The sequence below is a fragment of the Rutidosis leptorrhynchoides genome, chromosome 6 (assembly GCF_046630445.1).
Source record: "Rutidosis leptorrhynchoides isolate AG116_Rl617_1_P2 chromosome 6, CSIRO_AGI_Rlap_v1, whole genome shotgun sequence".
NCBI classification, from domain to species: domain Eukaryota; kingdom Viridiplantae; phylum Streptophyta; class Magnoliopsida; order Asterales; family Asteraceae; genus Rutidosis; species Rutidosis leptorrhynchoides.
This window is the reverse complement of record NC_092338.1, coordinates 283,536,469-283,548,109: the sequence shown is the minus strand read 5'-3', so window position 1 is coordinate 283,548,109 and position 11,641 is coordinate 283,536,469. Positions and strand designations below refer to the sequence as shown.

Genomic DNA, 11,641 nt, shown 5'->3' with positions numbered 1-11,641 from the left:
TTATATTTAAATAAACGTCGGCAGAAGAAAATAACCAAAAGTGGCTCTCCCCAGCTGGCCATGCGATCGCATGGCCTGGAAGGCATAAATTCATGCGATCGCATGAGCCCCTTTTCCAGATCACAGGCCTATAAAAATCGAGCTTTGGTGCACCATTTTTCAATCAATAATATCAATCTCTCTATCTATATACGTAGTATATTTATATTTATATTTTAATTTTAATTTTAATTTTAATTCTAATAATAAGGGTATGTTAGCGAATGTTGTAAGGGTGTAAGTCGAAATTCTGTCCGTGTAACGCTACGCTATTTTTAATCATTGTAAGTTATGTTCAACCTTTTTACATTAATATCTCGTAGCTAAGTTATTATTATGCTTATTTAATCCGAAGTAATCATGATGTTGGGCTAAAAATATTAAAATTGGGTAATTGGGCTTTGTACCATAATTAGGGTTTGGACAAAAGAACGACACTTGTGAAAATTAGACTATGGGCTATTAATGGGCTTTATATTTGTTTAACTAAATGATAATTTGTTAATGTTAATATAAAGATTTACAATTGGACGTCCCTATAAATAACCATATACACTCGATCGGACACGATGGGCGGGATATTTATATGTACGAATAATCGTTCATTTAACCGGACACGAGAATGGATTAATAGCCACTAGAATTATTAAAACAGGAGTGAAATTATGTACAAGGACACTTGGCATAATTGATAACAAAGTATTAAAACCTTGGGTTACATTCAGTCGACATCCTGGTGTAATTATTAAACAAAGTATTAAAATCTTGTTACAGTTTAAGTCCCCAATTAGTTGGAATATTTAACTTCGGGTATAAGGATAATTTGACGAGGATACTCTTACTTTATATTTATGACTAATGGACTGTTATGGACAAAAACCAGACGGACATATTAAATAATCCAGGACAAAGAACAATTAACCCATGGGCATAAAACTAAAATCAACACGTCAAACATCATGATTACGGAAGTTTAAATAAGCATAATTCTTTTATTTCATATTTAATTTCCTTTATTTTATATTTAATTGCACTTCTAATTATAGCACTTTTATTTATTGTTATTGTATTTAATTGCACTTTTAATTATAGTACTTTTTAATTATCGCAAGTTTATTTTATCGCACTTTTATTTATCGCAATTTCATTATCATTATTTACTTTACACTTTAAATTAAGTCTTTTATTTATTTAATATTTTACATTATGTTTTAACTACGACTAAAGTTTTAAAATCGACAAACCGGTCATTAAACGGTAAAAACCCCCTTTAAAATAATAATATTACTTATATATATATTCGTATTTTTATAAATTAAACTAATATAGCGTTAAGCTTTGATTAAAAGATTTTCCCTGTGGAACGAACCGGACTTACTAAAAACTACACTACTATACGATTAGGTACACTGCCTATAAGTGTTGTAGCAAGGTTTAAGTATATCCATTCTATAAATAAATAAATATCTTGTGTAAAATTGTATCGTATTTAATAGTATCTCCTAGTAAAATTTAAGCTATTTTATATACACCTCGCATAACATCAGTCGTTCTCAAGCTTTGTTCTTATGCCGATGACGTTCTATTTATTGGGGAGTGGAATGATCAGAATGCGTGTAACTTGATTATGATCCTTGGCTGCTTTTTTGTTGTTTCTGGTTTAATGATTAACTTGAATAAGTCCTCCGTATTTGGAGTGGGTGTTGATTCCTTAGAGGTTAACCGTCTAGCAAACGTTATTGGTTGCTCTTTGGCTAATCTGCCTTTCACTTTCCTCGGAATTCCCATTGGGCAAAATATGCATCGTAAAGAAGGATGGAAATGTGTGATTGAAAAAGTCAAAAATCGCCTAGCATCTTGGAAAGCGAACTTACTCTCCTTTGGCGGCAGATTGACACTAATCAAATCAGTGTTGGGTGCAATTGGTACATATTATATGTCTCTTTATCTTGCCCCTAAAAACGTTGTCCGCGTTATCGAATCTCTTCGCTCATCCTTCTTTTGGGGTGCAAAAGACAATGAAAGAAAAATCCATTAGGTGAATTGGCGTCTCATTCAAAATCCTTACGATAAAGGTGGTCTCTCGGTGAATTATTTATCTTCTTTGAACCTCGCACTTCTATATAAATGGAGGTGGAGATTCTTTAATGAGAAAGACTCCCTTTGGGTCCAAGTTATCACAGCCATTCACGGGAAAAGAAAAGGTAATTTACTTCCTTGTGCTTCAAACTCAAATGGGACGTGGGCATCCATTATCTCGGCTATCACAAATCTGCACCAAGATAACTATTTGTCCACTGGAAATATGCGCATTGATCTACGGAACGGCTTGATTGCCGATTTTTGGCATGACCCATGTCTTGGGGATACGCCTCTTTATATACGCTTTCCGCGTCTCTTCGCTCTCGAATCTAACAAAGTCGGGTCAGTTGCCTCACATTTTTCAATCTCAGAATGGTTGTGGGAGTGGCGTCGTGCCATAAGAGGAGGGGTAGAACAAAGTCAATTCGATCAATTATCGTCGCTGCTAAGTTCTATCTCATTCTCTACAGGCCCTGATAGATGGCGATGTGATCTCTCAAGTGACGGTACGTTTTACGTTTCCCAGGCTAGAAAGATAATTGACGCTAAAAATCATGCTACATTCTCGGTTCGAACGGTTTGGTGTAATGTGGTTCCCATCAAAATTAATATCTTTATTTGGCGCCTCAAACTCCATAGACTAGGTACTCTTCGAAACTTGGAATCAAAAGAGTTATTTTTTGATATATCTTGCTGCGTCCTTTGCGATGTATCAGAAGAATCTCATAACCATTTATTTGTTCGGTGTGATACTTCATACCAAATTTGGTGCAAGGTGAGTCGATGGATTGATATTCCAATCCCTTTATGGAATGCGGTGGAAGAAATTTGGCCTTGGATAGATACGTTTGCTAATCAAGGATCTAAGAAGATCATCATCTCGATTATTGTGTACTCGACTTTATGGAACATTTGGAATCTCCGCAATGGTATCATCTTTAAGGAGAATAAGGTTCGAAAATCTCAAGTATTCGATAGCATTGTTGCCTCGAGTTTTTATTGGTTGTATTCGAGATACCACAAGACCAAAATTAATTGGTTGGAGTGGTTGAAAGACCCTCTTCCTTCGTTGTAATTCGTTTATTCGTGTGTTCCTTTTTTGTTTTATGTTCTTGTAAGTTTTGGTTTGTTGTTCTGTTTTCTAGCTCCTCGCTAGTTTTCTAATGTTATTTTGGCCGTTAAAAAAAAAAAGTACTTATGGAATAACACACGAATTTAGATGATCTACAAAATAACTTACAAATATTGTTGACATATAAACACGAAAAGATAAACTTAAATGGCATACAAAATCATTTTTCAATATAGGCGACCTAGAAATACAAAACGATTAATTGTGTGGCCTACAAAATCGAGAGTAAATTATACCAATAGTTTGTATTTTATAAAATTTCACTAGTCATTATTTTTTAAAAATCACATCGATCGTTTACGTTGATTGTCCATTACTCATTCAAGCTGCGCATTAATGGGACCAACACACTTTTAAATAAGTCACTGACAATCAATGTGATTTTTAAAAGATAAGAACGATTGATGTAATTTTATCAAAATTACAGGGACATTGTTGTAGTTTATTAAAAGATCGATAAGGATAATTGTCGTAATTTTATGTAAACCACAAGGACTATTGGTATAATTAACTTTTAAATCAAGGTTGTGTTTGATTAAATAGAATGATTAAGTGCCGAAATATTTATTTTGCGAGCGGAGTAATTCAAAAGTTTTGAATAAGCTTGGTTATAAATAATAATAACATGTTTAATAAATATTCTGAATGAATAATATGAACAAAGTCAAATTTCGTTATTATTAGCTTTTGCATAAATAAAATTTTAATATGATTGCTAAATCTATTTAATATAATTTATTGAGGTTTTTACAGAAAATAAATATAAGTTCATAATTATTAAAAAAGTGTAGTGTTAGAACTATATAATTAAGAGTTTGATGATCACATCCTAATTCCTAAGTTGAACATCTCCTCTTATACTATTTTCATTTTTGAAAAGATATTATCATTAGTTAATTTTGATCTATTGTTTATTGATCGTTGTCAACAGCTAGAGTTATATCTTTATTATTTATTATTAATTATTAATGAATATGACATTATTAAATAATTATTCAAATTCAACGACTCGGCAGACTTTACACAACCAAAAGTTGGATATAGTCAAACTTAGTCTTAGACAAGAAGTTGCATACGAAACTTCAACATGAGAGCACAACTGCCACGTGGACGAATAATGACGCATGACCTTACGCATTTTGGCCAATACCAAGTTTACAAACACACCCTACATTCACACACGTATCTATCTATCTATCTATCTAATCTAACTCAATTTTAATTATAAAAAAAAGTCAAACATTTAGTCCTTAAAAGCTCTTTTTCGTTTCTTTATAAATACCCTCCTTGATTCCAACATTAAAAGACTCTTGAAATCTGAACATCTCTCTGTAATTATCTAAAAAGAAAAGAAAAGAATTAAGCTCTTTCTTTTAATTTTATTAAGTTTCTTGATTTAATTTAGAATTAAACCATTGGTGTTAATGAACCAAACAAGGTGGAACCCATTTGCGATTACGTATGCAGCTGGTGGTGAAGATTCAAATCGAAAAGTGTTGGCTGAAATGGATCTTTTTTCTACAAGAAATAATAGCAAGGCGATAGTTAAGAAAGAGAACAATGATCTTGATGTAAATGTACGTACATGTTATTTAATTTGTTTAATAATTTATTTATTAAAATTGATTAATTAATTAACTAATGTTTCTAGTTTGAATAACAGACTGGTTTGAATTTGGTTACTCGTTCAAGTGATCGATCCGGAGGTCATGGGATTTCATCGTCAACTGGTGATGAAAACCGAACTACTAACGTGGTATGATCATCCATAAACATCGTATTAATCATGTTAAAATTTTCTGTTAATTATAATTTGATTAAATAATGTGATATTTAACTCACTTTTTGTATTAGTATATGGTGGTAGTCGTAGAAAGATAGTAGCTAGCTAGCTTCTTGTAGTTGTACTCCGTATTAGCTTCTTGTTGTATTTGTTGGTAGTTGTATTTGTATAGCATAAATTTTTTTTGCTATTTCTTTTTACATGAGTATAAACTCATTTTTTGTAAAAATAGAAAAGAAATAGAAATGAAAATAAAATTCTCAAGATTATTATAGTCGTCATTATTCATTATATGAGTTAAAAATGACGATTTTACAACTTCATTTTACCCAAAACATAGTATATAAGTTTTGTTAATTTCTAATAAATTACTCCGTATTAATGTTTGTAATAAATGAATGTTCTTAATCAATTATGTTTTCTTGTTAATATTCAGTTGGAAAATATGCAAAATGAGTTGCAAAAAATGAACATGGAGAACCTAAAGCTAAAAGAGATGTATTTACAAGTTAGCAACAACTACAATGCCTTACAAATGCAGTATATGACTTTAATGCAACACCAAGAACAAGAATTACGAAATGAAAGTATTCAGAAACAAGATCATGATTCTCAACATGTTTCAGTAGCTGTTCCTGGACATGTTATGGAATTAGGACCAACTACGACTCTCGAATTGATGTCTAACGATTCTTCTTCAGACGAAAAGACTCAATCTGGTTCAGCTTTCAACGCAGCCGTCGATGTATCGAAAAATGTTGACAGTGATCATGTTAAAACTATTAACCGTGAAGATACTCCAGATTCAAATGTATGGGTTCCTAACAAAGCTCCCAAATTGGCTGCACAAGAAAATGTTGAGCAGATAAACGAAGCAACAATGCGTAAAGTTCGTGTTTCAGTTCGCGCACGCTCAGAAGCACCAATGGTAATTACCTTAGTTCAGTTCAATTTTATTTTACCCATTAGGGGGTGTTTAGAACAGCTTATTAATTTAACTGTTTATCTTATTAACCTATAAGATTTTTCCTGTTCAGGCCATACGATAATCCGTGACTGTTTCCGACCATTTACCCAAAATATCCTTCCATTGAAATCTGAATTTGAGGCCTTATATTTACATATATGGCTGATGGCTGACAAGAAAATAGAAATATAGAAGCTGTTTATTATTTTTATTTTTTTGTTTTTTTTCTCCAAACGACAAACACACATACATCCATTTTTGTCCGCAATGAAACGCCAACTCATATTTTAAGGTTAATGAGACTCCTTGATATCCCAGAAGCCCTTTGGTTGGAAACTGTTTATGTACCTTTGTGAATGGAATCGATACTTAAATATAAAATTGTTCGGCATCTAGCTACTTATTTTTAAGCAGATAAATACTTCAAAATAAGCAATCTTGAACTCCTCCTAAAACATATGTTAGCTAGTTGCATGACAATATGTTTACTAGTGGTCTAATTATGTTATTATATGATGGGGAAATGCAGATTACAGATGGATGTCAATGGCGAAAATACGGACAAAAAATGGCAAAAGGGAACCCGTGCCCACGAGCATACTATCGTTGCACTATGGCTACGGGTTGCCCTGTTCGAAAACAAGTTCAAAGATTGGCCGATGATCAAACAATATTAGTAACAACATACGAAGGAACTCACAACCATCCTCTTCCACCAGCTGCAGTCGCAATGGCCTCAACTACATCGGCTGCCGCTTCCATGCTACTCTCCGGTTCAACGTCTAGTAGTACAGAAGGGTTCATGAACCCTAACCTTTTGGCTCAAGTAATTCGACCAAACCCCTCAAATATCGCCACTATATCCGCATCCGCACCATTTCCTACCATTACATTAGACCTTACACATCCTCCAAATACATCAGCTAGTCAAATGGTTACTGATCAGGGTCAACCTACGCCGCAATTTTTGGCACCAATGCCGTTACAAGCGTACAACCAATCAGGATTCGCGGGTCTTCAATTATCTCATGATAAATTCTCTAATCAATTAGTACCCTACCAAATGGCACCACCACCACCACCACAATATCAACAAAGTCATCAATCGAATACATCGTTTGCGAATTCTCTTAGTGCCGCTACTGCTGCCATCACTAATGATCCTAATTTCACGGCAGCCTTAGCGGCTGCCATCACATCGATTATGGGCAGCAAGGCCGGCAGCCCTTCACATGAACAGTAGTTATAAAACGAACTTAATAATCAGTTTAGTTCAAGCTGCTGTTATAATTCTTTTGTTCATTTAGTTACCAGTGATTTCATATTAATTCCTATGAGTACTTAATGTACATTATTATACGATTTATTTCATTTATATGCTTAGGAGGGCTACCTAGGTACAAATTATTTTGTGATTTTCATATATTCAATTTCCTGGTACAAAAACAGTTGTATTTTAATTTTTCAATGATGATATCATAAAGTTGACATTTTGAGTTTCAATTGGTTGAAATTTTAAAGATACGTTTCTTCTAGGCAACTTCTTGATGGTGCTGTATAGTTTTGTACGACTTAGACTTACGATGTTGACTTTAATACATTAACTAGTTTTTATTTTAATTTTTTTTTATTTTTTATTTTTATTTTTTATTTTGGTACGGATGGAGTATTTTAATGTCAATGATCAATATAAAAATATCATGTTTTTACTATTGTGTATACAGAATTCTTATCGTATGTTTCAATTCTCCCTTTTTTGTTTCAAAGTTTGTTGATAACAGTTGAAAATTTATGCAAATTTTAGTGTTTACATATAATATTCATCTTTGATTTTTATATATCTTTTTATCAAAAGATGCATAAGAAAAGCTTGTTTGATCTAAATGAAATTGCTAGAGAGGAAATCTTCATCAATCTTGATGAAGGTGAAATTGCTTTTGATAAAAAAGAAATACGTATGAATGAAATTGTTCATGAACCCTTTTTGGGTCAATGTTTTCTTAGTGAAGAAGAGGCTTTTATTTTTTTACCAAAAATTTGTAACACAAAACAGATTCTCAATTCGAAAAGGAAGATTTGATAAGAAAAATGGAGAAGTAAAATGACGTGACTTGTTTTGTCACCTCGAAGGAAAGCCACAACCTAAAATGGTAGACCATTCTAAACAACAAAGAAACCGAGGTTCGACTAGATGTGAATGTAACGCTTATATGCGAATAAAATTGAGAAGATTAAAGGAAATATTTCCTAAAGAGTGACAAGTCACTAGTTTCGTTTTAGAACATAATCATGAATTGTTGTCTACCGAGGAGGTACGCTTTATTCCATCATATCGTAGTATAACACCCGAAGATGAAAAACGCATAACCATGCTCAAAGAAGCGGCTTGTCTATTAAGCAAATTATGCGTGTGATGGAGCTTGAAAAAATTTAAAACATGGAGAACTACATTTTCTTAGTAAGGATGTTCGTAATCTTTTTGGTAAAATATATGCAAAAAACTCTCAAAAAAATGCAAAAGAGCTTTTCAAATATTGTCAAAATAGTAAAGTAGAAAATTCTAGGTTTGAATATGCATTTACAATTGATGATTAGAATAAGCTAGAAAATATTTTTTAGTCTCCCGCTCATAATTGTTTCGATTGGTACCAACTTTTTGGAGATGTGGTGGTATTTGATACAACATACAAAGTAGATTCATATGATATGCCTTTTGACATCTTTGTGGGCATTGATAATAATGGAAGGACTATATTGTTTGGATGTGCATTACTACGAAATGAGCCTCCCAGATTTGAGAAGTCATCTTTAGACTTACAAACTGATGAAAGATATGTCCATCCAACGCAATAGTTAGATTGCAGTACATCTTCTTTTCTAGATTATAGTATTCTTTTAGTTCCGAGGGCATATTTCCCAAAGTGATTAGCTAGTTCATTACATGAGATATTGGCCATTCATACTGTCATACCCCCCAAATAGGGCCAGGGTAAATATGACTTTCTCAATATCATCACATAGTTATATAAACGAGAACGACTTTAAATGAGACGTTTAATAAAATCAGTAATTTAATTGCAGCGGAAAAAGAATTGTTTTACATGGTAAACCCAAATGTAATAAATATTTAACAATGTTAAATATAAGAAATGTGGACTCCAATGCAACAGCAAGCAAGCAACATAGGGCAGCACATAAGCTATTCATCACCTGAGACAAACATGCATAAAATGTCAACACAATGGTTGAGTAAACATCATAGGTTTAATAATTAATAAGTTTAGACCACAAGATTTATTTCAAAACATCAAAATATTCAATATGCCATGAGTTATAATATCGAGCTAAAAATTAACCCCTGACACTGTACGGGTATCGATAATCATTATTATGTACCCCCTTGACGATCGGTCAATGGGTAGAGACGTCGCTCTCAATAGGCCTACTCACAATAATTAAGCTTGCAACATTTTAATTCCAGCAATTAACGATATTATGGCGGGGATTTGCATGTAAGAATACAAGTTAACAAAAGTCTCACGAAGTTGCATATCAAAAAATTTAGGCACTTGTGTCTAAATTGTAAATCATTTAAAGCATGCATGTATCTCACGACAAGATTTATAAAATACATTAAATATGTATAAAAAAACGGGGCTATGAGTTCTGTGACGACCTGGGAATTTCCGACCAAATTTAAACTTAATCTTTATATGTTTCCGACACGATAAGCAAAGTCTGTGATGTTGAAATCTCAAAAACTTTGAACTGTGTTAAAATATTCATTTATCCTTTGACTGCTCTTGATGATTCACGAATGATAAATTGTAAATAAATGTGTATATATGTATATATATGTATATAGGTAATAACTAGAAATATTAAATAAAGTATTATATGAATTAATGATCTGAACTAATCTTTGAAAAAAATAAATTATTAATAAAACATAATAGATATAATGTAAGTCGGATAAAAATGGTTTCGAACATAATAATTGTAATCATTGATCTGTAAAAAGATTTCGTAAATGATAAGTTATTTAAAATGCAATTACTTTGATAGTTTGGATTGTAATATCCTATATATCTTATTTGGGACTAAAAACAAGAAAGTGACAAACTTTGTAGAAATAGTTTTACAAGGATTAAGATCGAAATATATAAATTTATAATAATTTATTTTAAATAATTATGTATTAATAATAATTTGTTATAGTAATATTATTATTTTATTTATATCATATTTAACACTATTATTATTATTATTATTATTATTATTTATTATTATTATTATTATTTTATTAATATCTATTATTATTATGATTAATATTAACAATATTATTATTATTAATATAATTAGTAATCATTAATATTAAATTAAATATAAGATATAAAATAAACAATTACGCGTACAAGTATTGTTATCCATCAAAATCAGTTTGTTCCTTTTTCCCTGAATTCCCGTGATTGAATTACTAAACCTACTTTTTAAATTTTTGTTTCCTTTCTCAATCTTAACTAAATTATTACATAAACTCGACATTCAATTAATGAAGCACAATCAACCATCATTTACCACTGCTACAGCCTGCTGTTGTGTTCCCATCAAAACCGCCATTCTCACTCTACTCTCTCTCCTAAAATTGTTCAAGATCACTCACAAACACCACCCTTAAAAAAAATCGTTGTTGTTTATACCTTTTATTTCCTTTGTTGTTTACAACCCAAGAACTCGCAAATCACTACCATCATAGTAATGATATTACTACTATTCATTCCTGTTATAAACGATAATGATAATAGAAGAGACGATGAATAGTGGACATGCAAACCCCATTAATTACTACTACTGATGTAATACTTTTGTTTCTCTCTCAAGTTAAACACGAAGAAGAATGATAGTGTGATAGCAGCTGTTAATCGATCCAATCCTAAAAAAATTAAAAATTCAAATACCGTTGATCGTATTTTTTTCATCAAACCTGTTATGTTTTTGTCGGTTTCAATTACTGCCACGATCTTTGCTATTTTTGATTTAACTTGAGTACCATCAATCATCTCCTTCAATATTCTGTAGCCGCTATCGTTTTGCTCCCAGAACTTAAAATCATCGATTTGATTAATGAAGAAAATTGGGTTTTATTACTTGGGTTGGATTAAACGAGTTACAAGTATTGGGCCAAGATCCCATTCTGTTTTATTTTTTATTATTTGGCCCGTAATCATTTCCTGTTATTTTGGGTTGTCATGATTTTCGGTTGGGCCGAGAGATAGGTTCAATAGTATTAGGCTGGGATTATAATCAAAAAAGCTGAGTTAGAGAAGTGGTGTGGGGTGTTGTTGGATTAACGTGAGGTCGCGAGTTCGAGTTCCGGTCGTGGCATTCTTTTTGAGCTTTTCTTCAAGGTTGTAACTCTTTATTTTAATTATTATTATTATTATTATTATTATTATTATTTTATTATTATTATTATTATTATTATTATTATTATTATTATTATTATTATTATTATTATTATTATTATTATTATTATTATTACTACTACTAGTATTATTAACTATCCTATTTATCATTAACATTATTACTAGAATAAATGTTATTATTATTATTATTATGATTAAAAATATTGTTATGT

The 11,641-nt window shown here is 31.5% G+C and overlaps 2 protein-coding genes across 2 annotated transcripts; both read left to right on the top strand.

Annotated features, from left to right (window-relative positions):
* The first annotated feature begins 2,344 nt into the window (after positions 1 to 2,344).
* Positions 2,345 to 3,196, top strand: LOC139854519 (uncharacterized). The gene has a single exon (XM_071843820.1). The coding sequence runs from the start codon at positions 2,345 to 2,347 to the stop codon at positions 3,194 to 3,196; it is 852 nt and encodes a 283-aa protein (XP_071699921.1).
* A 1,356-nt stretch (positions 3,197 to 4,552) lies between these two features.
* LOC139851656 (WRKY transcription factor 6-like) lies at positions 4,553 to 7,374 on the top strand. The gene is made up of 4 exons (XM_071840753.1): positions 4,553 to 4,830; positions 4,917 to 5,009; positions 5,473 to 5,964; positions 6,533 to 7,374. The coding sequence occupies exons 1-4, from the start codon at positions 4,678 to 4,680 to the stop codon at positions 7,244 to 7,246; spliced, it is 1,452 nt and encodes a 483-aa protein (XP_071696854.1). The 5' UTR covers positions 4,553 to 4,677; the 3' UTR covers positions 7,247 to 7,374.
* The last annotated feature ends 4,267 nt before the right edge of the window (positions 7,375 to 11,641 follow it).